The sequence below is a fragment of the Brienomyrus brachyistius genome, chromosome 6, assembly GCF_023856365.1.
Source record: "Brienomyrus brachyistius isolate T26 chromosome 6, BBRACH_0.4, whole genome shotgun sequence".
NCBI lineage: Eukaryota > Metazoa > Chordata > Actinopteri > Osteoglossiformes > Mormyridae > Brienomyrus > Brienomyrus brachyistius.
Genome location: NC_064538.1, coordinates 13,148,834 through 13,176,611, shown reverse-complemented (window position 1 = coordinate 13,176,611; position 27,778 = coordinate 13,148,834). Strand labels below are relative to the sequence as shown.

Below are 27,778 nucleotides of genomic sequence, written 5' to 3'. Positions count from 1 at the left end.
ACTGTATTAACTGTGAAGAGGTGAGTTTGTGGGGGTAACCACATGACAAAGTGGAAATAAACAACGATATCTAATCAGCACGGGAACGTTCAAAATGCGATAATACCATAATACGCGTTACACTGGGCGTATGCTTCAGAATTGATAAGACTGCGCTCTAGTGGCCAACTAAGATGGTCCTTTTGTGTTCACGACTTAATCTTTTTGACTACTGTAATGAATATATTTTAAGTTAATTACACAATTATGTTTAACTATTGGTTCAAACGAGTCAATATATTTCTGAACACTTTAAAACGTGGTGAACTGCACACTTTTCTAGCACCAGCTCTAGGCAAAGCAGGCGGTTGCCTTCGGCCGCCTAATCGCCGACATCGCAGAGGAAATGAATTGATCATTTTTCGGGCGGGGGAGGGGAGGAAGGGTCCCAAGCTGCCAAGAACTGCAGTACGTACAATTTTCTTATGTTGGAATTTATTATATAATACACACAAACTAAACACAGTTAAATCATTCCTGTATAAACACTACATATCAAATAGAAAAAGACAAAAACAATTCTTTGAAGCTTTTTTTTGGTGGACAGAGAAAAATACAAACGTTGCTTTAACATAACATCACCCAGCCATGTTTCTAAAATGTTCATTGTGCATTTTCAGTTGATAAAACAGACCACCTTCAATTTCAAATACAGAAAGGTAACAAAATGCAATTGCACAAAGGCACGTGGTTTAAATGCCTTAAGTCTTAATTTTGCCAAAGACTTAACAGTCAGTATACTTAACATATATGGAGACATGCATGCGCACACACACACACACACACACACACACACAAACCCCACACAAGTGGTTCAGATATTTGCTTTAAGAATGTTTGTTGCGATAGGCAAGTTTAATAACTGAGAATAAAGGCACTTTCTCAAATGAAAAATTCCCGATAAACAGCATTTTCCCCCCTCGACACTGGTCTCACTTCACGCTTCATAGCAGGAACATCCTCGGCACTACAGCACATTGCCTTCAGAAAGAACAAGTCAAACCTCGCATTTGCACTGACCTGTGCAAAGTATGAGTTACACAGGGAACTCCTTCCAAAAAAAAAAAAAAAAACGGTGCGTGTTGTTGAGCGAGCAGTCAAGCTTGCCCAGGCACACAGGATTATCACGCAGGCACACAAACAGGCACGCACACGCACACACAATGAATAAAAGTGCGGCAGAAATGGGAAATCTGTTACTAGTTTATACAGTTTTATTCTAAGAAATGTACTCTTTGTTCTGAATAAGTATTACAACTGCTGCCCACCCCCCCCGAAAAAAGGTGCAAAATAGCAGAGAAACATGGAACTGTCCCAAGGACGTTTGGTTTGCATGTAGGGGGGAAAGCATAATAGAAACACACAGATGGTTCTGGATTATTTAGTATCGTCTACACAAAGAGGTGGTTAAGTACTTTGATCACTGAATGTCCTGAACAGCTGTGGATAAATACGTCACTGAACTTTAAAGAAATTATGGATTATACATGATCAGCATACATGTAATTTATTCACAATATGCATTTTAATAATTCTGTGTGTCCTCCATGAAATAAAAAGTTAGGGGCCGCTTCTGCTAAATCACATCTCCAAAATTGCCCGTTAAGATGTTGTTCAAAGTGGAAACACCCACATCTTCGGTCGAAAGCCTGTGGAGTACCTTGGGTTACTGCAATGATCCAAGATGTGTGCTGTAAGACAAACATTTTTTGAAGGATTCCTGACATCCATCAGGATGAATGATTCCAGCAGGCGTGACGGACGGCAGACGTACAGCTTTCTCCCAAGCACGCGATTTTTTTTCTACTGGGGGGAGAAAAAAAAATTCTGTAGATTTTTTACAATCCTTAAACTGGCTGAAGGGGTCACAAAAACATCAGCTAGTCAGCAATTCCAAAATGGGAGCAATCTTGGAAGTCACTACTAGCAATCATCTCTGAATTTGCTTGCAAAGTAAACACTGAAACCTAATCAGCCAAAATATTTCTTCCATATGCACATTTTAACCCCATTAACTTTGCACATTTTTCTTTCTGATATTAATGACATTTTATGGTGCAGTTTAAATTGACTGAAAAATCAGAACAGGGAACTCAAACTGGACCTGGACATGACATGAACAGCTGTGTCTACATACAAATATAGAAACTGCATTCTGGATATAAGTAGCTTGCGACAGAAGAAAAGGATGGCAATGTCAGCCATATTTATGACCACCAGGGGGACTTTGCATTTTAGTCTTTAAATACCCAGGTGTTTCTTACAAAACTTTAAATTAAACAACTTAAGACTGCAGCATCAAAACAAATGGCACTTAACCAGCCAAAACATCATGCCCCATGAATTATTCTGCTCTCCTCACTAGCCTATAAATTCACAAACTGAGTAAAACAGCTAAAGAAAGAATGCAGGGAATTGTAGTCACTAATCAGGGAGTATAGTGCAAAGGTATGAAAGCTTTTTGGGAGTTGAATCAGGTTTTTCAGAACAAAAGTGGTTAGTTTGCACGATAAACGGCAGCTGGTCTTTATGATCAACATTTTGTAAAATGTGATGCACCAAGGCAGGTTAAACGTGATCACTATAAAAGTGCTGGAAGCACCTGTCTCATGACTAAAAGCCTAATGCTTACGTTTAAAAAAAAAAAAAAAAAAACCTAACCATGGCTGTAGTGCGGTAGATTATGGTCTTCTCAGAACACACGTGTGTATCCCATAAAACATGATCACCGAAAGCCATAAAAATTTAATTAATAGGGTCTTGAAAACAATGACATGCAAAGCATCTGAATGGGTTTCCTCATAGGAAAAGCCTAGAACTATGTGGCCATGATGACATTTTGCTGGTTAAAGGGCAAGGATTCTTTAAAAAAAAAAAAAAAAAAAAAAAAAAAAATCTGTGATTTGCTTTACTAGCTGTTCAGTGGAGCCATTGTCTGGAGAAAGGGATAAGATTACCTTTGTGAAATTTGCACTGTAGCTTGAAACTAAGTTCATCGTGGAATGAAGTTGATAAGATTATGATTGAGAGTGGTGCAGTAGTAGGTCAGTGTGACAGCGGGGGCTAACAGGGCCCCTAACAGAGTCTGGGGGAGAGGGATCAAAATGACTTGGCTGCTCACCTAAATGCTGCCATTCCTGACTGGGCTGGAGTGGGGACTGGTTCTTGGTGGCCGCGTGGGACACCCACATGGGCTCCTCGAGGTCTGGCCAGACCGAGGGGTGCCCAGCCGCTTGGAGCGGGAACGGCGCGGACTGCTTAGGCCACTGTGCGAGCAGCAGGGGGTCTCCAGGTCCTCCAGCCTCTGCGTCAGCGCCAGCTTCTGCTGGATGGCCATGCGCAGCAGCGAGTTCAGGGTCTTCTTCTCGTCCTCGGCGATGGCCAGCTGCCTCTGCATCTCGTCGATCTGTGTCACATACTGGTCACACCTGAGAGCAAAATTTATATCGGAAATAACTATTATTACCCCCATTACCCTCGGCCCCCATCTAACCCCTACTTTTCCAAAACCCCCCCGACATACTCTATCCTCCTCTTCAACAGGGCTGGGTGATATCATATCGATATTATATTGCACATACACCGTAACCCGCAGGGCTTCAGATGACAGGAAAAACATTCGGCCAGCTTTTCGGCACTAAATGGATGTAGCCCCATCAACCAGCCCTACTCTTAAAAGCCCAACTTTTGCGTCTCAAAGTAAATCAGGTTCAACACATCCGTGTCAGTGGCTGACCCTTTTTGTGCCACTATGCAGTGACACTACTTCTATTTCGTCTCAAGATCCAATAGTTCTCAGACCACTACCTACAACAATGTTCCCCGGAAGTCTGGAATAAGATCCATCGAACACTTTTGGAGTTGCTGTGTTCACAATGTCAGTTGTTTTTTGTGGCTGTCCTTTCCCTCCTTTACTGTCACCTAGTGCTGCTGCTTTAAATTTGGGGTGATATTTCTCAAAATGAAAGCCAAGGTAGATACTCTTCCATATAATGGCTATATAATGTAGTAATAAGACCCATCAATAGGTCAAGTGGCTTCTGCCATCACCCTCCCCTTTTCTACCACCAAGTAGCACTTCTTCAGTTTTGGTGCAATTTGTCTCAAGATCAGTTAGACCTTTTCTTATATGAAGTTCTAAAAAGATCTTACAAATACCTCTGAATTATTGCACTAACAAGATGAGTGTTTAAGGCTACCTTTCTCTTTGATGCCACTATGTGGGGCTGCTTCAATTTTGGTGTGATGCGTCTCAAAATCTTACATCGTACCTGAAATGCTTGAAAGTTTTATAGGAAAATGACACTGAAGCAGCCCAACTCAACTCATTGAAATGAGTGCTCTGGTTTTGCAGTGAACCAACCTGCTACTGCTGACCTCATCACATCAGGCATAGGGCATTTACAATGTAATTCCACTTAAGCTGGTTCACTTCCATGACAGTCTGACACAGCAGGGAGAACATGGTCCATTTATCTTGGCTTTTCATTCGATTCACAGAGCAAGCTGGTCAGGGCCCATTCACAAATTTCAAGCATTCATATTTTGAGACAGTATGAGGACAAACACAGACCTTAGTGTTCAGAATAGATATGGCTCCTGCAAAGCTGTAGCTGTAACCACCTCTGCATGAAGAGGACACAGGCATATTCTTATCAGGCAATAACCCACTTCCCATTGTCTCCCAAAGGGCTGTAAAACCTGGAGAACAAGCTTTTTTCCTCAGTGCTGATGGCAGGAACCGGATAAACGTGTGGCTCGGCAAGTGCCATCGTTCCGGGGGCGTGTTTACAGGAACCATCTGACCGTATGACGGAGACATGGTACTGACCTACTGGCAAACATGGTCCGGAGCGCAGAGAAGGTGGCTGCATCCTCTTTGAGAGCTTTGAGTTCATTTCTGAGTTTCAACATTGTTTCAGAAATGGCACTCTTCTCTGTGTCATATTTGGTCTTGAGCGTCGTCAAGGCTATCTCCGCAGTCTGTGAAAAAAGATAGACTATTTTTGTTAGCAGGTTACTATTGATGAGCCAAATGGTAATTTGTTTAAGTAATCACCTTCAACACCATCACTTACTGAAATACACAATTGAGAGAACAAACAAACTACAGCAAATTAACAATGGAAAACAAAGCTTTCTTCAGGGAACCATTTCCCGTAGCATACCTTACCCACTCCCAGCCCGCCCCACACACACCACTGTTTATTAATAAAGCCTCACACCATAAACTAAACAAACCCTCAGGAGACAAGCGCAATGCAGTGAGGGCACCTGTTTGTTGCCTTTGAGGACAGTCCTCAGAGTAGCAATCTGCTCCCTCTTGGTGCTAAGAAGGGATTTAAGCTTCAGTACTTCTTCAAGCAGAGTCTCTGTGTCCATATCGGTGTCATGCACACCCATGTTAGATGGGGAGGACAGAGCCCCCCTCCGGCGACATGCATCAAATGCTACCTGGAGTTAAGAGTAAAGCAAAGACATTCACTTCATTTCAGGCTGTCCTTATATAGATTGAATCCTGTCATGCATCCAGTTATACCACATTTGAAAACATCTACAAAGATCAGGATAAATGCTCATCCTCTTACACATTAGGGAACAGGACTGATATTGCTTGCCTAGTTAATGAATAGCATGCTGTTACACTGCAGACACGAAGCTCCAAAAAGGCCCAAACACATCCAAGCTATACCCTTTGGACCTCAATGTGGACGTCTGCATCTGGACTGCACTGCTGGTCATACCTGCAAATGCTTCATCTGGTTCCGTATAACAGCCATCAGGTTCCGCACATTGGTGGGATCCCGGAAGTCTGGCGTTGGGGAGCTGGGGCAGCTGCTGGCCCCAGGGCTCCCGGGTAACGAATCCCCACCATCGCCCAAGGGGGAAGCCCTGCTGTCCATACTGCAGGTGGCAGACACTTTTGTGAACATTTCAGAGGAGCGCCGCTTCCGCAGAGGCCCATGGTGGCTGTGCTGGGCATGTGCGCCACGCCGATAGTAGTCCAGCGTGACACGAACAGGTGTGAGGTTGCTGCACATGCATATGTGGTGGTAGAGGTTAGCAAGCTCCTCAGAGAAGACCAGTAGCTCATCCTGCGTAGTGCTGAGATGGCTTTCTGAGTCAGATGCTACTTTCATAGTGGCCCCAATTTCCTTCTCCAATGCTAGGATACGTTCCTGGTCCTGCTGGCTAGATTGGATGCACTGCCTTATCTTCTCTGCCAGCTCTTGGGCTTCACCCCTCCATCTCTCCTTCTCTTGCTGGTACCTGCTTTCTAGTTTGGCATACTGCACAGTTGCCTCCTTTATCTCCTCCCTCAGCTGAGATTCCTCACTAGCTGTTAGCATTCCTTGTTCTACACCATTCACCAGTTCACAGAGTTCACCCTCCCCATGGTGCCCAACACCAGGCCTTTCCACACCTTCGGGATTCCCCTGGCTTCCACGCATGTGATCTTGGCACCCTTGAAAGACCTCCAACTGTTTGGTCAGAGAGGCCATCTTTTCTTGGCCCTCGGCCAGAGTTTTCCTGCAAACTTCCAGCTCCTCCTGCAGCTCCTTGACAGTACTGGACAGAATGCCCTTCTCTTTCTCTGCCTAAGTAGGTAAAAACACAAATATGAGCATGATGATCAGCAGTATATATATATAAAAAAAGGGGGGGGGGGTGGAGGGTCAATGTAACAAGATAAAAATGCTAGAATTTGATTTTTAAATGTCATTTCTATTAAAGGATAATTGTCACTTTTCCTGTGCACATAGGGCATATAAAAATGGTGGTGTGGTACTACTCACACAGGATGTGGTCACAGGTCTATGTAAAGCCGGAAACAGCAGATCACTGAGCCCTTTGAGGGAGAACATGCGGTACCTCCACCAAGTGACAGACTAGCCAATCAAAGAGACACTGGGTACACTGTGCTTTTAAAATTCCTACACTCCTTTTCTACCAAAACAGACTGAGCTAAAAGACCACACTCGTGATTTCAACAAGGGAGGAAGAGGTACCTGGGTCAACTGCTGTTTCAGCTTCTGACTGTCAGAAAGGTGTAGCTCACTGAGCAAGTCTGACACTAGCCCTGGTGCAGGAGCCTGTAGAAAGATGCCACTGTTCCTGGGGGTGGAACAGCAATGCTCTCCATTTGCCTTGAAGACTATTTGGGGCCATCTGTTATTATAGCCACTATCCTGGTCTCCTGCTTCTTCTGTGCTCTCCTCTAGCTGGCCCAGGTGAAGTTCCAGATTGCTCACAGAATCAAAGGGATTGATCGCCAGGGCAGCCAGCTCCTTCCGCAGGTTGTTCTTCTGCTCCCTTTCATCCTCAAGGGTCTCTAGAGCGGCCTCTAGCTGACGCTCTGCGATTTCCCTCAGGCGGCCTGCCTCTGCCAGTTGCCTTTTTAGATGCTCGTGTTCCTCCTCTTTCTGGATCAGCTCAAGCTTTAGGGCCTCAAACTCCACCTGGGGTTGGGAGATGAAACAAGGAATGTGAGAGCAGAAAGTGGAAGAGTACATACCGGAACGTTTTATGTTCCAGTGTTTGACAGTTCTAGGGGCCTTATCGTTATTGCCATATGGGAAAAGCAAAGATAACAGATTCCAAAAATCTAAAACTGAATTCAGCAATGAATACAAAATTCGGTAAAACATGGAAATTGCCACAAAACTACCATCTTCCTACAGTACACATCAAATACTACTGTTAGCCTACACTTCATTTCTTTTTAAGCATTTCAGGAAATTCAGAACATAAATATAGAAGTGTATATTTTCCCCATATGTTTAAACAGAAATCTAAATAAAAACATGCCAGATAACAGCTGTAAGAGCTAGACTGTTTAGAACTTCATTTTATACACATTAGCTTAGTGTAACCAAAACTCACTGCTTCTAATATATCCACTAATGTGTAGCCAAGAAAAAAATCTGATGACATTTTGATAAATGGAGAATTTCTACAAGCTGTCAATAAGAATCGAGAAACCATAGCTAATGAGTAGAAACTCAAGTCCGTAAACCACCCAAGGGTAAGAGCATGTGTTCGATGTAGATAAGAAGGCACGACACAAAATGCCTTAAAGAAAAAAAACCAAAAAAGGCCACTCTAAGAAACTAGACAAGACAGATGCTACATGGGAGGAATTCTTGTTTGAATATTGAGGTGAGGATAGCTGTAAATTCACTTAAAAATGCATTTAAGGAAACACCCCTAACCCACTCAGCCTGTGTCACCGTCCCTATGCAGTACTAGTGTTTTAAAAACAGACATGTTAAAAACAACAAGGCTTGAGTTTCACAGCCCAGATGGAAAACATAGGAGTCACAAGATAGTCACAATATTCTCATGCAGTAAACATGGACTGACAAGGGGAGGTGCTTTGGCAAATCCCTTCAACAAGCAGTCTCATCAAAATAGTTATTCATCATGCTGACACAGTTATCCAAGGCCACCTAACAGGGCTGGATATTTTGCTGGTAGTTAAGGATCTAACCCATATTCCCTACTTGGATTTTTACACAGGACACCTTCAGGTCAGATGCCTGCTCATTTTTCCATCAGAAGCAGAGATTATTTTTATCGCTGTCTGGAGTGACTGATCTCCAGCCCCAGTCTTGCAGCATAGTGGTGCTTTGTGCACTTCTGTTCATTCAGTTCAGCTACCTCACACAGTGCATGTCTTCACCAGAGAGAGAAGAATCAATGGACTTCCTCACAACAAACAATATTAAAATTTAGCCTGAACATGATTAAAAGAATGATTTAAGCAATTTGATTCATTTAAAATTCCAGGGCGTTGGAGGGGCACTGACATCCTGGCAGAATCATAGGGCCATATTCAGAAATAACACGTCTGTTGAGGAACGCAGCAGCTCACCTGGTTCTCCTTAAGCAGGGAGATCTGTTTCTGCAGGGAGACGTTCTCCTCTTCCAGCTCACTGTTATCCTGGAGGTGCTGCATCTCCCGAACCTTGTACTCCTTCAGTTCTCCCCGTAGGTGTCCCTTCTCCATCTCCAGATGCTCACAATCCTAAGACAGAAGATATTTCTTCATGATGAAAAAAGCAAAATCGTTTTTTTGTTTTTTAACTGACATTTGTATATAATAAAAGCAGTGTACTGAAGTCACATAACTGCAGCACTATCAATGTGAACACAAAGCTAAAATCTCCCAAAATAAGTTACAAGTTACCTTTCTTATAAACACTGTGTTGTCCTTTTTAAGTAACCAAATCCACATCCCCCCCCAAACATTTTTAATCCTAGTTCAGACACGTGTATTGTAAGGCGCTTAATGACAGTTTCACAACACAGCATAGATTCTCACAGAAGCATACCTATGCTGGAAAATTAAATTAATTCACCTGTATAGGGCCAGTAGCAATGCTACCCCTGCTGCAAGTCAGTATGCTGTTTTTCAGTATTTATTGCCTCACTTTTCTCTATACACATAATGCATATATTTATGGCAAACTATGAAAATATTTTAAACGAGTCCTGTTATGGATTCTGCTTTGATTATTTGGATCAATTTTAAATGTAAAACCGAATGCATTTCTGGACCCCACTCCCCCCACTCAAACTGAAAGCTATGGCTACACTGTTGACAAATAACTAATCTTTCTCACGGCTTCCCAGGCGGCATTAAGTTTGACTAGTGTTTGTGTGTGCAAACTGACGCACCGTCTTAAACTGGCCGCAGAGCCCTCCCAGACGCTCGCTCTCCGCCTGGACATTGCTCAAGTTAAGCCGTGCCTGCCGCAGCTCCAGCTGCAGCTCCTCGAGGCGGGTCCCCAAGGCCGCCTCCTTGCTGGCAGACTCCCGCAGTAGGGTCTCCTCTCGACTCTCTCCATCGGAAGCTGTTCTCTTCATGTTGCTCACAGACTCCGCCAGGGCCTACAACCCAGCCAAGATACATTCGTTAGACATCCTGGCAACCACACAGTAACTGTTTACTGACAGGGATTCACTATAACTAAACAGCAACAGATAGGCCAACTAGAGTCAAAGTGTAAAGAGATACGGCAGTGTACTCCGATGGCACGGTAATGAGAGACCCCAGTGTCTCAAAAACTTGAGTCGTGGTTTAAATTTGTGGGGAGAGGGATTAACCATTAAAAAATGCAAGTGGACACACCAAACAATAGGGTAACAATTGGATTATTAATATTGAGGGGGGTACATTGGTACACATGGTCATTGAGGAGGGTCCACTTGACTGCTATTGATGAGGTATTTATTATGTACATTGATATGGGCACAATCAACACAACATGTACAGTCACTTAAAACAGTACTGCACATAAGGAACGCGTGTAAACCATGGCAACCAGGTCATTTACATTTAACCCATGTAAACCCAGTTACATTTAACCCAAAAGTAAAATTGATGCAACAGAAAATACACTGGCAATGACAATAGAAAAAAAAAAACTTCTACTTCTGTATCCTGTAAATTTCGCTATATACAATCTTATTAAATGTTATGTGGAAAAAAGCCGATAAGTTCAAAAGCTTCTTCTGCCATGTCTTAGTTAAAATCTTCGATCAAACACTTCTGATTTCTTTAATTACTGCCTCTCATATTTGGGCAAATGCTGCTGTACTTCCCCATGCAGCCATAAGAAAAATTCCAAGAAGCACATGTCCCCAGGGACAGACCCTTTCAGGCTGTGCTGCAGTTGCCCGTTTCCCTCCCCATCAAGACGCAACCGCCAACCAACTTGCAGAAGTCTGAAATTTGTCTGAAGCCGACTCAAATCTGAAATGTTCCATTTTCTAGTTGACGGAACAAAATCACAATAAGTACATCGGGTTCACAAGTCCGGCGGCATTAAATGAAGGCAGAAAAGAACAGAAGTCGCCCCAGAAGAGAAGTCATATGCTTTGCTTGTGATGTTAACTTGGGAATAATACAAGCCTCAGTCTGGCTGGACAGCATGGTGCCTCAGGGGGGAGTACTGTGGCCTCACACTTCCCATCTCTCCATGTCCTACTGGTATTTTGGTTGTCTCCCGGGGTCACCAAATAGCCCATAGCATGTACGCCAATGTGAGAAAGCCTGTGTGTGCCCGGTGATGAATTGCTATGTGGGCTGTACCACACCCACTGGTCTGGGATTGGCTACGTGTGACCCTGTCCTGAATATGCTGCACAAAGGTATGTAGGGCAGCACTCTAACCTCTCGGAGCTGCTGCACTTCCTGCTTTAGTGCCTCATGCTCCTCCTCCAGATGATTATGCTTGCTCTTCAGTGCAGCACTCTCCTCCAGCATGGCCAAGCCGTAGCGGGCGGCCTGCTCGTTCTGCTGGCTGGCCTCCTGGAGCTCCGTCTGCAGCCGCTCCACCTCCGCCCGCAGCGATGGGATATGATCACCAGCTTCTCCATCTTCCAGCATGGTGACACACTGGGCACTTCTGGTCATTCAGTTCAGCTGCCTTACACAGCACATACCTTCACTGTAAGAAAAAGTGTATGAGAAAAACCCCTGATGGACTTCCTCACAACTACCCATAAAAAAAAAAGTTTTCCCGAAAATAAAAATGATTTAAGCAATTTGATTCACGCAAATTACATTCAATGTAACCCTATTAAGCATAAACAGCACCTCATAATGAGGATTACCTAATAAGATGTTAAACAGCATCGCCCCAAAGTATGCCAAGTGCACTCCCATCAGAAATGCGTTCTCAAAGGCAGCGCATATTTTAAAATCGTATATTATGCATTGCATATGAAGCTGCCAGCAAAATCATATTGTCAGTACTGAAATTTAAATTACATCCATGCGATTTGTAAATTAAAGCTTTAAAATTAAAGTGTGAGATCCCGTGTATCATGGTAAAGGTGCATACATTAATATGAAGCTGACTTCAACGATGTAAGGGAATTTCTTAACACCATGTAATATACCAGGTAGACGACTGTTAGAACAGGAGTCACCTTAAATGTAGTGTTATGTTAGCAGCACACTAATGTTTTTGTTCAGATTAGCAATAAATACTTCCTTTTTGGGTCCCTGGCATCTCAAACAGCGCAACAGGAAGTAAAACTAAAAGCAGCTTGCGGCGTTATTCAATATCCTCTCAGAGAAGAGCTCGCCATTTGTGCCAGTTTTGTTATCCAAAAACACGGGTTGCCCCTACGTAGAAAACCGATATCTAACATGTACACAAGGAGCACTGGAATTGGTTTATCACAGCCGACAGGACAAAAGAGTACGTCGTGCTTCCAACAGCCTAAAGACTCTTTATATATAAACATGTATAATCTATAGAGAGCTTCGCAACGAGAATTTGCGTCCCTCGCCATTAAGGGCACTACTGTCTATTTTCAGAGGTAATTAGAGAACTTAGTCCTAAATGACTGCGCCAAACTTTGCCTCCCAAGAACTAGGCTAACTAGTTTAGCCAACTAGCTTGTCAGCAACACCAACCGCGGGCGTTTAGCTTGCTCTGCATCGGTTGAAAAGAACTATATAATGATAACAGAAAACTTAAACAAAGAGACCGTTGATACCACCCGTAGAAATATCAACAAGAACCATCACATATAGTGACTTCTGCGGTCCTTTCTGGAGAATCGTAATGTTCCCGATTCAAAATAACTCAAGACAAGTCCTTGCTATATACATTAACGGGTTGCGTATATTCCTTTATTACTCACCTAGCTAATTAGGTGAATACTCTTTCCTCTTTTAAAAAGCAGAATGGCCTGTTTCCAGTTTCTGCACTGTTAATTCCGCGATATTTCCGAAGAGCAGCAGATGTCTGCTAATTCAAAGCCGGGTAGCGGCCGACAGCCACGTAACTGAAGGCGTTTGAAATTCCTCGCGCGCCGTGTGGTGGAGAAATATGGAACAAAGGACTATTTCCGCCAATCGCTGCAGCCCATTTCGGCAAATTTGATGTCGGTTGAAGGACGAGCTTGCCAATCAAATAACTTAGCAACAGCCAAACTGCGTCCTTGTGACTGAAGACTTGTGTTGCTTGTGTCATGCCGCTGGAATTTCAGTTTTCTCGAGGCGTTATTGTGCATTGAACGCTCATCCAACGTGATAAAGCGCAAATGCACTTTTAAAGAAGTTTCCTGGTTTCCCGGAAATACATCCATATCCTTCAAACTTAATGCACTCATTATTTCGTTAACGAAAATTCCACTGCAAGCCTCAAATTGGCACATTTTGCCATTTTTCCGTATTTGCTCGGCTTTTTTCAAAATGTACAGACTTGCCAAGGAATGACTTGATCCCATCCCTGATTAGAACTAATATTAATATCATAATAATCCATATTAAGAAATTCTGAAAATTCAGGACAGCTGCTTTCATGGGGATTTCTGGGAATAAGAACATGTACCATATGAAACTAGATGCTGTCATAGCACCAATAATTTATTCCCTGGATGGCCTCTGTCACCCCCTCCGCCTATCTAATCCAACTCCTCCCACACCCCCCATCCCCTACAATCTCTAGCCCCCCTACATACTATCCCCACCTCTCTGTATTTAAAGTCCAAATTCGTCTGACTTGTCTCATTGTAATGTGCACCAAATGTGTGTCCTTTCTTGTGCGGCCACTATGTGGCACTGATTAAGTTTTCATTCAGTTTGTCTCAAAATGAAAGTACATATAGTTTCTGTGGAACTGAAAAAAGACCCATCAAATACTTTTTGTGTAATCATGTTCACAAGGCCAAGCAGGTGTCTACCTCAGTGTTTCTCAAATTAGTCCATGGATACCCCCAGACAGTCCACATTTTTACCCTCTCACAATTCCCTGAGATTTGGGAGGGACCTAAAACGTGGACTGTGTAGGGGCACACGAGGACTGGTTTGAGAAACATTGCTCTAGCCTTTGCCATCACTAAGTATCATTGCTTCAATTTGGGGGCTTCAAAATGAAATGTCCCTGGAAATATATCTAATTTCTAGAGTGTTCCTTTTGGACCCCTCTTGGTCTCGTTTCCTCCCCCACTGTCGGCATCCTTGGATGCCACCTAGCGCTACTGCTTCAATTTTTGTGTAATTTGTTTCAAAGCAAAATAAGATGTAGATCTTCATCCATATGTTTTTCTTAAATGGTAATACGATCCATTGAACACTTCTTGAGTTCTCACATTCATAATTTCAAGTGTCTTCTGTTATCGCCCTTCCCTCTGCCACTAATCAGTTGTTTTAGTGTGATTTGTCTCAAAATTTGACTAGTTCCATTTTTAAAAAAATTTCAAATTCTTTCTGAGTTATTACACTAATGAGATAAATGCCTGTAGCAGTCCAGTTCCAAAACCATTTGTATTCCCAGCCTGGCGAATACAATAATTCTATTTAACTACATTATATACAGGCTTAAACTAGGTCTAGGCAGTTGGTTTTACCTTCTCTTCAGCCATGTTCCATAACCCATCCATCCATTTTCCAAACCACTTATCCTACTGGGTCATGGGTGTTCCATAACCACTTATCACAAATAGGGTGTTTTGAATATTATGTAGTTGGTAAGAATTGGTAATATATTTCTCTTGGTAATTACAAGGAAGTCTGTTATAGATAATTATCCGAGAACATTTTGAGAATGAAGAGAGAGTAAAAATAACACCAAAATCCAAAAACTTAAAATTCTTCCTTTAATGAACCTAACAAAAAAGCCACATTCAATTGTGAGTCACAGTGCTAGTTCAACTGATGGTATAGATTCATTTAAAATATTTCAGCATTAATACCAACCATGGAAAAAGTCTGAAGAGATGCATGAATGACAATTGTGATACTTTTCACAGAATATGGAAAATATTAATAAAACATTTATTTAGATGTATTTTGTAAATGTCAATCAAAGGCCGAGAGGTGCTGCTTTTGTTTTCTTTCTGGCATTAACATAATTAACACTTTTAAATCCCCAAAAGTTTTTGTTATCCAACACCCATTCCTACTGACCATTGTCCAAGAAAAAGAAAATAAGGCTATATTTTCCTCTGCTTCAACATTATATTGGATTTTGTTGACAAACTCACTATTAAATTAATGTAAAATCAGTACTGATTACAAACACTGCAATGGGAATATAATTAGTTGAACCAAAGTACACTGAATATGAAACAAAATTTCAACAAGTATGAGAAGAAAAGTGCTTTGTACCTCATTTAGGAAAAAATCCAGGGAAGACTAACAAGTTATTTAGTTCTATGACAGAATGCTAAAGCCTGCACTTGAAACTGTACAAATAACTAGAGCAAATTCCCAGTTCATCATACTGGAAACAGACCCATAGTACTTAAACCCTTTAGGTGTAGGGCCAGAGTATGACCACTAGCGAGGGAGTGAGGAACATGGAGAAGAAAACAAGAGTGTAAAAAAATCCCATGGTTTCAAGTGGTGGACAAATACTTATCTGAACCCACTTTCCAAACAAATGTATGTTTTAAAATTGCATCAAAGTTAAAAAAGAACGAAGAAATATTGGAGAGCTTGAATGTTTTTGGGAGAACGTGTCCCCAGGATTAGAGACTATGATGACATCCATGTGACCACTTAAAATTCTAGTTAAAGATGATTGGAAATAGAACCATATTTATTCCAGTCTATCCAACTACATGGTCAGATAACAAAATCACTTAAACACAGTATCTAACAAATGTTGAATGACTGAATAAACACAAGGATTAAACAGCAATATCTTGTTAAAGAGTGGAATCCCAGCTAGTCTTGTGTCAATGATATGGTTTTGTTAAATAAGGAGCTGAACTTCTACTTGCTATCTGCGAGACTGATGTAAATCCAAGTACTTCCTCAATAAAAATACTGATAAAATGTGACAGCTGAACTGTTCCAGGGCCTCCTGAGGATTTAGTTAAGTTGCCATTTAGCACCAGGCATAAAATGATCACAATGACCATTCCTGCACTCTTTAGTCAGCGACTGTGTATTTGGTTATTTCCAGATTAGTTCAGGACTAACTGAACACCACTGATTCATGGCTGAATAACGAAATTAACGCTTAAGAGTTCCTATGCAGCATTGTGAGCTCAAAGGAACAAAAGCATAACAAATTAAAACACGCAAAACCCAGACAAATACAGCTCACTCATGATCTCTCTAACACTCCAAAATCACAAGAGCAAGTCACACAAAATTTTATGTATCCAATTTACTGGTATAGAAACAAGAAAATGAGTTTATAAAATCAAATTTAAATATTTTAATAGCATGCTTCGTGGATTGTATTGTGGGAGAACAGAAAAACATATTCTAAAATAACCCTGGCAAATCCAGAAATTACAATTAAAAGACACTGATGTTGGTTATTATGAAACAGGATCTGACATATCCATCGAACCAAGTCACCAGCATTTCACATTATCATGGAATGGGGTTTTTATGATGTAGAACCAGCCATACATAGTAAGGACCTTGAAGGACACACCTGAAGCCAGCACACTCATATTTATTAATATAGAAATATCATCCAAAATCTCCTCTCAAGAAGTGAAAATGGCCACGATTTACCACTGTGTGCAGCTTCACAACCTAATTTACACCCTCGTTATAGTCATTCTCAATTCAATATTTCTTTGGGTTGTTTTAAAAAAAAAAAAAAGGTGGATCATATTTCCAAGCATACTGAAATTTCCAGTGAGCTAAAATGTATACTGGGGAATGTATATTCTATTAAAATTTTAGCTGTAACTGGATAAATTCCAGGAAAAAAAATAATCTGGAAAATATTGGCAATATCCAATAATTAATCCAAGAAAAATTAAATTTGCTGGTCGCCATTTCCCCTTGCAGAATATCTGAGTGTAATGCAATATTTATCATCCAGCACTAGATCAATCCAATTAATTCCACTGTGATCGAAGAAACTAAAGGCAAAGTATTATGGAGTGCTGTCAGTACTACCAACTTGCACATAAAGCAGCCCCCTTGAGCTCCCATTCATATCATATGGCATCAGATTAAGATGTTCAAGACTAGCGTTATGTAAATATGCGCATTAAAAATGATCTCAAAGTAATTTTAGTACAAAAAAATTCCTCCCTCCCCCAGTTTGGTACTCTTCTGGACAGGCAATGCAATGACGCTACAGAACACCCTGCTGGAGAGCTGGACGGGCCAGTCAGTTTGGAGATGGTGTGCTTGTTTCCATAGCAGGCAGTCAAGGTGGGTTGCCAGTCAAGATTATCAACAAGTACCAATGGGAGCACTGTAGCAATCTCTCAGTCTCAGGCCTCTCTGATCTTTGCTGCCAGAGCTGAATTCTCTTGTCGAATGGCCTTGTAGTCCTCTAGGATCTTCTCCAGGTTGCTGAGGGTCTTCTTGCCATTCTCAGTCTCAATCTGTGAATATTTAGTGTCAATGCATGTTTCATCGGACAATAAACACTCAAAGCAATAACACACGGCATAACATGTTCTTGGTAGTGTGTTCAGTGGTGTTCAACTGGAAAGAGCTAGGCATGCAAGGTCATTGTAGCCCAAACTGGGCTTCACCTCCCACCATGTGACTGATTATTAAGGCCCTGTTTAGACTAATTGAGACTTGTGCTACCCCCAAGGTCAATTAAGCAGTTTCTGGTGGTCTGCAAACACATATTGTAAAATTGACAAAATGTCAGTATCGTTATCTTTATGGAGCTGGGGGTGTTTGCGTAACATTCAAGGAGGACCACACATCCAGAGAAAGAAACGTTAAACCCCCCAGAGCTTTAGTACTTAGTCTCAAGTGGGATAATGCGGCAGTCGTAGGGGGTCCCTTGTTTAAGAAAAGTTTTGTTCCCACTGCACACAATATTTACTTATGATTGTCCTTTACAAATAGAACTCTGGAACTCACTTTTACGTCTGTGAATAGCCCTCCTATTACCCAGATTATATAAAGCAATAGACATTTTCTTGACTTTGCCTTTAAAAAGGCTTTGCTGGTTGTGCCTTATTTAACTTCTTAAAACCAATTTTATCAGTCTATCACTTTAAAGTCATTCTACAATATTGTCACATTTTTTTAGCTCAGTATTCTGAAAGGGATCTAGTACAGAATGAGCCATTCTTCCTTATCTAAGGAACATGTGTGTTAATATTTACTTTCATGTATAATGTTAGATCCCCATTCACAGGTCACAGCCTGTAAATACACAGGGTGTGCTATGTGCATTATGAAGTAAGTACTACAGAATGTATGTCGACCTCATTAGGTGCTTCAACATGCTGGCAGCTGTTACCTGTTCCTCCAGGTCTCTGATTTCTCTCATAATTGTTCCAGTGTCCTCAATGGTCTGAATCAGCTGGGTACAGTTCTGGAATGAACACAATTGTGGCCATTATAATTAGACTGTGAAAGAGACAGGGGTTAAACTTATGGAAACATGGCTCTATGGTAACTGATTTGAATTGTTTAAAACCCTTTTTACTCTCGCTCCATATTTCACTTCTAGGCATGTCCTGTGAGTCAGTATTCCTATCAATACACATGGGAATATTTTCCCGCCAAACGACTGTATATTGACTGCATTTCACAACACAGGGATGACGCGATCTCTCCCTCACCTCGTGTAATGCTGCCAGGTACTTGTACGATTTGCGAACAGATTCATCTTTCTTAGCGTCCTGCAAGAAGCACACAATCTCTGTTACTTGAAACAGATCAGGCGGCTTAAAAACATTAAAAAGCACATTAAAAACACAGCTAGATAACATTGCTGAAAATATCTCCAGGGAAGGTGCATAAAAGCACAGAATGCTGGTATCTGGCTGAAGGAAGAGGTGTATGGGGAGTTTCCCTCTTCTGGGTTAGGTGGGAGAAATTAGGAAGTAATGGAGACAGGACGGCTTTGGGGCTAATACAAAACCAACACACATCAAATTTAGAAGCTGGGATCATGAGCACGACTGAACAAAACTAATACATGAACCAGAGGGCAATAATAAGCTAAAATGTTCAACCTTAAAGACCAGTTCATCTGTCACTGCGAAAGTCCGGTCCAGCTTGCCAGTCAGACTGTTGATCTCCTTCTGCAGCTCCTTAGTGTCCGACAAGATCTAACAAGAAAAAAGTTAATATGCTGCTTATCGAAACCTCAGCAAACATAGGAATCTCTGCAAGTGAATTTAATTTCTCCTTTACCAAGATTCACATTCCAGATTCTTTTCCATAAAGTTATGAATTCAGACCAATGATTTTGATTAAAAATCAAAATCAAGGCCCAGCAATGGCAAGACTGAATTGACCCAAATTTGGCAGAACCTTTGTGATCTCCTCTTTCTGCTTCTTGATGTTGCCAACAATCTCTAGGATCCGGACCGTATAGGCTGATCGCGAGACATCTTTGGGCAGGTTCTCAAATTCTGTTACCTGGCGAGAAGCAGCAGCCTCATTACATTTCAGTACCGAATCGGATGTCAGAGGAAGCAGAAGGGTAAGGGGCAGCACCTGGCATGACCTTCACCACCAATTTCTGGACATCTATCCTCCAATCACTCACCAGCTGCTTGTAGAGTCCCTCCTTCTTTCTGGCATCTTCAGCAGATTGTCTTATTCTTTCATGAAGGCCTTTGATCTCCGAAAGCTTGCGTGAAGATTCCAGCTAGAACAGCAATGAAAACCTGATGCATTTTCATGACAGACACACGGTTTCAAATGGCCAACATGATATACGATAAGACAAACACTCGAAGGCATGCGGGAAAACAAAAAAACAAGTACGAAATGGGGTCACCCGGAGATCGGGCATTGCCACTCAACCCGCTCCGCAGAAGGAGCTACCTCCTGACTGCTGCAGAGCTCTTTCAGTCGTCGCTGTTCCTCCACCAGCGGGGCACGATGTTTCTCCCATTGCGAGGACAGGTTTGCCACCCGCTGCGAGCTGGCGTCCACCAAGGCCTGTGTAGACGCATGCCGAACATGCATATGGCTCCTGACCAATGTTTTAGCCACATATTCACAAAATGCATATTCTACTCGTGAATAATACCTCAAAACAAAAAAGTGTTTGGCAGTTTGTAATCCCATTCGGCCCTTGATCAAGGCCTTTATTCCACCAAATGCCGCAGGGACTGGCTGTCCCCGTTTTCCCAATTGTATGTTGCTTTGGATTAAACTGACTGCTAATCATTACAGATGGGCGCGTGCTGCCCATCACCAGGCCTCGGGCACCTGCAGCTTGGCGAGGTTGTTGTCTGCGTCGGGCAGCAGGTCCACTGTTTGCCTCTTGATCCGAATGGTGGCTTCTTTCTCCGTGTTACTCTGCTCCTGCTGCTTCAGCTCTTCTGATACCTGTACAGGCAGATGGTCACAAACTGTCACAGAGGGTATATGATCCGGATACCAACAAAAAAAAAAACGATTGAACAGCACAAAAGCGTTCCCATCCGACCCTTAATTTTTCAAGCACTTATTCTGGTGACAGCAGGAAGCAGACCTGGAGCCCAAGTGGACTGGGATACACCCAGACCAGACGCTACTTCCACGTGGAAAAAAACCCATACGCACTTTATGATTATATTGTTATGCTATTTCAACATGGCAATACACAAGTCTAATTATATATCACAGCGATTACAAAACAGTTTAACACAGAGGAAAAAAAAAAATAAAAATCAGCCCCACAGTGAGAAACAGAACAATGTGTACTTTGCAGTTTGAGTAGAAACAAGCCATGCTACAGACCATAACAGATATATAAAATGCAAATAGGCTAAATATGCTTCAGTGCTTATTGTAGTGGTCACCTTGCTGATTGCCACAGTGAGCCTCTTTATATCCCCTCCGACTTCATCCACATGCAAGGAGAGCTGCTGCAGCTGCTGCTGCAGGGACGCGAGCTCCTCCTGCTGTTGGGCCCGAATGTCCTCCTCCGATTGGTGGGAAGTTGGCAGTGAGTTCACTGCTGCCGCCATCTGCTGGGCAGCTTTCTCTGGATCCTACATCAGGCAATTTCGTGAAACGTCATAATAAATCATATCCAGTGCTTTATTATGCTGACTGAACCAGTTCTGTTTAAAACAAGACAGAGGCATTAATGTGCCGGGGGCCCCTCGCCGTTACCACAAAGGAGACCCACCTGGGTGAAGGTGAACTTCTCCGTGTGAGTGAACCGCGTGCCCTTGGTGAGGAGCTTATCCCCGCTGGTGGCCCCTCCGAAGGACTGCAGCAGGTCCGCCAAATCGGGGCCCGATCGCGACGCATTCTGGACGTCAGGGCAGGACTGGGCGGCAGCCCGAAGCTGCTCCTCGATGCGTTTCTGCAGCCGTGTACGCTTCCGAGCCCGATAGTCCTGCAGCAACATGCAGAAAGCAGAGAGAGTGAAAGATCACAGCATTTCTCATATAATTACATTCTGAAGATCTCCAGTTTGTCATTAAACTTCAGAGTACAGAGTTCAGAGCAGAAAAGAAACATGTCTTAAGACTAAGTACACTACATAGTTCTGTTTCATCCTGATTGTATGCTAGGTTTGGCTGTCAACGACTGGTTCAGTGAAACTCACAGCTGTGTAGTAACCTTAAAGTTAAATCCCAGCTACCAGCTGCAATGTCTCACTGAAGATTTTCTCACCTGCATAAGAGGCAAACTATGTAGAAGTACTAAATTACAAATTAAATACCTTTATCACACTGTGATTGATATGCTAACGTCATGATGTCTAATCCTGCGTGGTCGTACCTCAGGGCTCAGTCTGGACAGGAGGCCCTGACTGTTCCACTCATTCTCCCATTCCTGGGCAGCACTGAGGTCCAAGGCATGCTGCTCCAGCAAAGAAGATGGAACCGAGGAATGCTGGGAAGGCTGGGCGGTCACAGGTAGTAATAAATCCCTGTAGTAATCCTTCACCTCTGCAAAAGGTTACACGGTGATGAGAAGATGAACCCCAGCATGTCACGATTCTGTTGCTACATACAGATCTTCTCATCGTGTGAGATCTTCCTCAGAGTGAATGCCGATATACCTTTCGGGATTTTCCCAGAGGATCTTGAACAATGAGGCAAACTCAAGGGTTGAGTATGAAAACCGTTAGACAGGCCTGGACTCTGAAACAGACATTCCATCGATCAGCATTTACTGAACATTTTCACCAGAAACAGATTACAGAGGGTGATGCCTGTCAGGCAAAAATAAAAAATTAAATAAAGTCTGACAGAACAATAGAATAGTATGTGGTCTTGGTGTACCTGCATCCGGCAGAGGAGGGGCAGGCGGCAGGAAGGAGGCGCCCAGGGTAACAACAGCTGAGCTTTGATCTGAGCAGCAATGGACTTCAGCAAGAGGGCTGACTTTCCTGGGAGGGAGATGTGGGGGGGGGGTGTAAATTTATCACTGGTTAATACTATACATGTATCTGCCTACTGTACTTTTTAAGTTTAGAGGACTTGAACAGGTTTACAAAATAAGGCACAACTGCATAGCATCTGAAGCAACAAACTCCTAACAGTTATATCAGTACCGTCCGCTGAAACACGCACATCTCCAAAAATCCATTATTTCAGTAGCGTGAAAAACGCGTTTTCTCAGAAACTACTTTACATTATAGACCTAAACCAGGGAAATGAGACATCGCCAGCACCACAAACAGAAACATATCTTTATACACAAGTGAATGTTTTAATGATTTAAATCATACGTATTACGTACATTTTACGTACGTAGACTGTTGTCAGTGTGGCAGTGTTAACAAGACACAAAACTAATCTCACTTTATATTCACAACTAACAATGATGGTAGAGTTAGTTAATATTAAGCTGTTAAAATCAGCAATATAAAGAAATGCACATAAATGACGGTGATGAATACAGATAACCACTACAAACAAAAATACTAATTTAATAGATGACTTCATAAAACATCTTGGCCAATTAGATATCAAATACAATCAAGAGACAGAGGACAATGAGTGCATTCCATCTATGGTCAGTCATGATTGTCAATAAGTGGACATACGCAGTTTTCATCCTACTGCCACAATACATACATTAATGGTAAAACAGCAAATACCCTGATGGCATAAGATTCACTATATGAGATTGTGAAAAACGGCCGTTCGGTTGAGCAATGCACTTCTCTGCATACCGGCAGGCTGGCTGGAGGCCTCCGCACTCTCTCTTGGCAACTTCTCCACCAGGAACATAAGCAGGGAGCGAATCTCGGGCTCATTGCTATACAGAAAGGTCTGGTAGCCGATTTCCCCTTTGTAGCCGAGGTCCTAGACACACATTGCCATGTCACACAAGTACGGCCACAAAACGTCCCACTTTCAGACTAAGATGTCAACTGGCAGCCACAGGGGACTCTGATGCAGGAGTCTTTCAGGACAAGATGAATGCTGCCATATGAAAATGTTTCCACAAACAACAACTACCTTAAATGAGTTAACAAATATATGAAATATAAGCACAGTCTAAATCACACAAATTCACCAAAGGGTAATCTATATACCACTTTAGATGTACTCAACCAAACCTGAAACAGATTTACAGGATGTACACCTAATGCAGATTTCTGCAAGCTTTACAGCCATTGCTACAGAGAGCATCCCTTACCTGACAAGCCTGAGCCAGACTCATCCCCAGGCGGAAGCGAGCAGACATGCCGGGAGGCAGAGATGGAGACAGGCCGTTGCCCAAGGCCGGATCAATGACGCGCAGACATCGCACCACTGCCTCCACGATCAGCTCACTGGTGAACTGCTTCACGCTGTCCACGTCCTCTGGAACGTCCCTAAGCAAACAGGGGAGAGAGAAGACCGCGTGCATCGCTGCTTCACCCTGCTCAAGCATGCTCCTAAACACACAGCCTGTAGCTTACAGAACACTTACAGCCGCTGGAAAATAGTGAGATGCACAAAGTTTAGCCTTAAGAACTAGCACTTCTCCGACTAGGAACGTCATCTGAATCCAAGAAGTACGTAGCAAAGACTGCCTACCTGTAGCCTCAGCCATACACTCTACCTGCACCGTTTGAATTGTGTGGGTCTTACATTAAACATGAACGTCACCTGCCACATGGATTAAATAAAACGCAATGATATTCTGGACAATACATTCCCCAGGAAATAATACAATCCAGCTTCCCTTGCAGCTGTAATAACATAACCAGTATATCAGCCCTCTGCCACCATACTACAGCAGTAGCGCTGCTCGGCATTTGTGTCTTTGTACTTCTACGTCCACAGTCGCAGTTCCCAATAAAGAAAACAATTACTACCCATTACACAAGAACACTCAGACTCTACTGACCACAATATTATTTCCAAACAACACGCCTAAACGGATCTTTTCCAACTACTTACCCGGGGCAGACATTGAACTAGAATGGCAATACAACTATATGTACATAGGAGACTAATCAGCTCCCGGCATATAACCAGTTGCTGCTAATATAACGTCATATATAACAATCTAACAATTCTGCAGATTTACGCTCAAATGACACTAAAAGCAGCAGTAACATGAATGAAATGTGGGATAATGTTACCCACTTCCCTGCAAACAAAATTAGAGTAGCTAAATTGCTAACGGAACTGCCTAGCCTTCGAGAAACACCGTCTTCACAAAAAGAAACTTGTCACTGACAAAACCCAAAAAATATTCATTAGGGCAGCTGACTACCCAAATGACAAATTAATTGTCAGAGATTTTGTGCGATAATCCTGCTTTGTACCCCAGTTTGCTAGCTGAATAGAAAAGCGACGATACTTACGTTCCAGTCTGTCTGAGTGAATGAATTAAAATCCTATCAACCTCCTCCATCGTATTAAACAGGCGCCTCTTTCAGGTATCTTATAAGTTCGTCCTCTTTTGAAAAAAAAATCTTGCACCATACGACAATAAATTAATTCATTAGTGTCCCTACCTATGTTACTAGGCTGACATAACTGTAGCTATGTAGCTAGCTAACTAGGAACTCTCTGCAGCGTCACACAACAGCTAGCCAAACAAGTTGCTCAGTTTACATTTTCACTCGTTTTCTCATTTATGCAAATGTTATTAATTGTTTGTTTTAATGCTTTTTTCATTTTTCTTTAACCACAAAAAGAGAGTTAAACAACAGTTCGCATAACTGACACTTTCTTAAATTCTACATCTGAACGCAAGCAGGAAATCATATGCAAGGAGGAATCCTTGGCGTTAATGTCTGGGAAATTGAGTTCTAATCGCCATACATGACCGCCTGAAAAACAAACAATGAAACTGTAATTCCCAGGAAACACCGTTCATTGTGGTCGCATGATACAAAAGGCGTTGGCACGGTGCAGGTTGGGAATTGTAGTATGTAGTAGTTGGGGAACGAGCTCATGATTTATGTAATTCCCTCAGTGAACGGTTTAATGTTTTAAATACACTGACTTATATGCGAACATACACTGTACACGTTTGCAGTGAATACGTTTTCTAGCTACTTCCTGGATTGTAAAATAAGGATTGATGCATAAGATTAAAATAATATTAAAAACGAAATAAGACAATATAATAAGAAAAATATTATATAATGCAATAGTATTGGCTACTGTATTTATACTGTATTTGTAGTGTAAGTTAGTAAGATGTAAAATTAAGCAGGAATGTCTGAAACAATATGTATAGGTTCCACCGAGATTTGAACTCGGATCGCTGGATTCAGAGTCCAGAGTGCTAACCATTACACCATGGAACCAAGGAGGGGGCCCCACCCTGCGCTAATGCCGGAACCCGGGATCGAACCAGGGACCTTTAGATCTTCAGTCTAACGCTCTCCCAACTGAGCTATTCCGGCACTGCCAACCACGTTCATTAAGCGTTATTTAGAGTCAAAAGTCCAAATTTAATTGAAACGTCATTGACATTTAAGATGTATTATACATCAAGTACAAATTTATAAAAAGGAATGTTAGTTCATGTATATATATTTTATATACCATGCTACCCCCCCACCCCGTATCAGACTGTGTTGCCAGAGTCTCCTTCAATTACATTATTCTCCACCTGGTCCTTTCTCCTACCATCCCATAACCACACTGGATTACCTTTCACTCAGGATTGGGTGATGATAGAGCATATGAGACTATATCCAAACAAACCTGCAGGAGTCCCCAAAATTCACCAGGATCACATAAGAGTGACATGGTTGGCAGAATTCAAGATTTATTCAATATTGTACAACCAGAGTTACTGTGGGAGAAACTGTGTCGTTTGTGGATGCAGGTGGATATAACCGCTGTGTCCTCCATTATGGACATTATGGATCTGACTGTAGCTCAAGTCCTTTGGAGTGCTGGTCCCTCTTACTACAATTCTGTTGTGAGGATCAGTGCTTGGCCTGTCCTGTCCTATCCATCATTTTCCTGCTTGGCCAGCAGGTGTCACTGACAATCCCATTCCTAGTTAAGTCGTTCATGATTATGGCCCCCACCTAATCCTTGTTAGTCCTAGTTAGCACTAGCGTTTGCTTTATTGTAAATGGCCCGCACCTGTTTCTTGTCAAGTTCTATGTATACAGCTCTAGAAGAGACCACAGCAAATTTTTCAGTTTCACAATTCCTGGGCATACACGGGTGCAAAATACAATTTTTTTTTTACATACAAACTCCAGTCTGGCTCTTCCCTGTTTCTCTGGCATTAGAAGGTTGCTTCTGCCTTCTACCTGGTTGTGAAGGCTGGTTGCTCCCAGTGTCTCCTGCTTCACCTTGTGCTTATGTGCTAGTGCCTTAGAAACACTGAGCATGGAAGCAGCCTGCCTCGCAGCGGAACCTTCTGCTAGCAGAACCAAGATAAAGCCAGGATTTAAAATTCAGATTTTAAGTTTTAAAAATATAGAGCGATCTCTTAATTTTTTTCAGAAATATATACGTGCCTTCCATTTCTGTGTTCTTTAGTAGGTTATTGTACGTGTTACCTGCCTGAATTTTTATGTACTTGTAATATATGGTTTTGCTCATGTTCCCTCTGCTTATTCTTGCATTCCAGCTCTTGTTTGTCCTCGCTTAACCTACCTGCCTTTGTTTTGAGCCCTTGTGGTCCCTTTTGTTACATGTATGTCTGAGCTCTGTAAAATAAAGTGCCTTGTGTACTGTAAGTGGCACTGGGATCGTCCTTCCATCAAGCCCCACTGTGACATCTATGTCATTAAAACAGAAGAGGTCACGCAGCAGACATAATAAACCCACCTTGAAGGCTACCCTTGTGGGGGTCGGTTTCGTCTCTCTAGAAGCAGCCCTACAGGAAAGCACACTTGTCAAATTACATAGCATTTTAGATATTTCTCTCCCATTTCACAACCTAGGCAAACAAAGAAGCATGTTGTGAATCAGTACTTATTTGTGTTTTTCTGCTGCTATAATTATCCACGTTAAACATACAGTTTCCATCTATCAATGTCAGTGAAACACTGATAAATAGAATTTAGCTATGTACATTTTTGAAGTGTTAGATGAAGTTGGTCTCCCTGAGGCTTTTCACCGATATTTAGCTGTTACTATTTGCAAAACTGAATTTCTGCCAGTTTGTCTCTAAAGGTATATTGGTAACACTTTGCTTGACAGGGCACAAATAATATAGCGTTATGCTATTTATGTACTAACTAACCACAAATTACTGCAAATCTTAGGTATATACTGATCTCATGCAGTTACTATGTTTGTTACTCTGTTAATTCTGTCAACCTTTTGTGAACTACTGAAGGAATTCCTGAGGGAACAAGTCATGAATAACACAAGTGAAATACTGATCTCATGAAATACTGATCTTATTATTAATCAATGGTGACGCATCTTTTATCTC

The 27,778-nt window shown here is 42.1% G+C and overlaps 2 protein-coding genes and 2 non-coding genes across 7 annotated transcripts; all 4 read right to left on the bottom strand.

Annotated features, from left to right (window-relative positions):
* Window positions 1-457: 457 nt before the first annotated feature.
* On the bottom strand, window positions 458-12,879 carry LOC125744351 (protein bicaudal D homolog 2-like). 3 transcript variants are annotated; one of them, XM_049016061.1, is made up of 10 exons: window positions 12,703-12,878; window positions 11,219-11,495; window positions 9,721-9,933; window positions 8,915-9,067; window positions 7,050-7,499; window positions 5,784-6,638; window positions 5,314-5,493; window positions 4,871-5,022; window positions 3,161-3,467; window positions 458-1,845 (listed from the first exon to the last, which is right to left on the bottom strand). In XM_049016061.1, the coding sequence occupies exons 2-9, from the start codon at window positions 11,459-11,461 to the stop codon at window positions 3,161-3,163; spliced, it is 2,553 nt and encodes an 850-aa protein (XP_048872018.1). In that variant the 5' UTR covers window positions 11,462-11,495; window positions 12,703-12,878; the 3' UTR covers window positions 458-1,845. The 3 variants fall into 3 exon arrangements, with proteins under 3 accessions (XP_048872018.1, XP_048872019.1, XP_048872020.1); XM_049016062.1 differs by having other exon boundaries at window positions 458-1,842; XM_049016063.1 differs by lacking the exon at window positions 5,314-5,493 and having other exon boundaries at window positions 12,703-12,879.
* Window positions 12,880-14,644: 1,765 nt separating this feature from the next.
* ccdc22 (coiled-coil domain containing 22) lies at window positions 14,645-25,206 on the bottom strand. Of its 2 annotated transcripts, XM_049017359.1 has the most exons (16): window positions 24,723-25,204; window positions 23,564-23,741; window positions 23,094-23,226; window positions 22,198-22,304; window positions 21,975-22,056; window positions 21,692-21,861; window positions 21,090-21,302; window positions 20,758-20,949; window positions 20,183-20,302; window positions 19,793-19,909; window positions 19,512-19,613; window positions 19,274-19,381; window positions 18,973-19,068; window positions 18,577-18,636; window positions 18,252-18,326; window positions 14,645-17,370 (listed from the first exon to the last, which is right to left on the bottom strand). In XM_049017359.1, the coding sequence occupies exons 1-16, from the start codon at window positions 24,770-24,772 to the stop codon at window positions 17,257-17,259; spliced, it is 1,917 nt and encodes a 638-aa protein (XP_048873316.1). In that variant the 5' UTR covers window positions 24,773-25,204; the 3' UTR covers window positions 14,645-17,256. The 2 variants fall into 2 exon arrangements, with proteins under 2 accessions (XP_048873316.1, XP_048873315.1); XM_049017358.1 differs by having other exon boundaries at window positions 23,564-25,206.
* Window positions 25,207-25,604: 398 nt separating this feature from the next.
* Window positions 25,605-25,676, bottom strand: trnaq-cug (transfer RNA glutamine (anticodon CUG)). Its single transcript has one exon. It is a non-coding gene; the product is annotated as a tRNA-Gln (tRNA).
* Window positions 25,677-25,702: 26 nt separating this feature from the next.
* Window positions 25,703-25,775, bottom strand: trnaf-gaa (transfer RNA phenylalanine (anticodon GAA)). The gene has a single exon. It is a non-coding gene; the product is annotated as a tRNA-Phe (tRNA).
* Window positions 25,776-27,778: the final 2,003 nt, after the last annotated feature.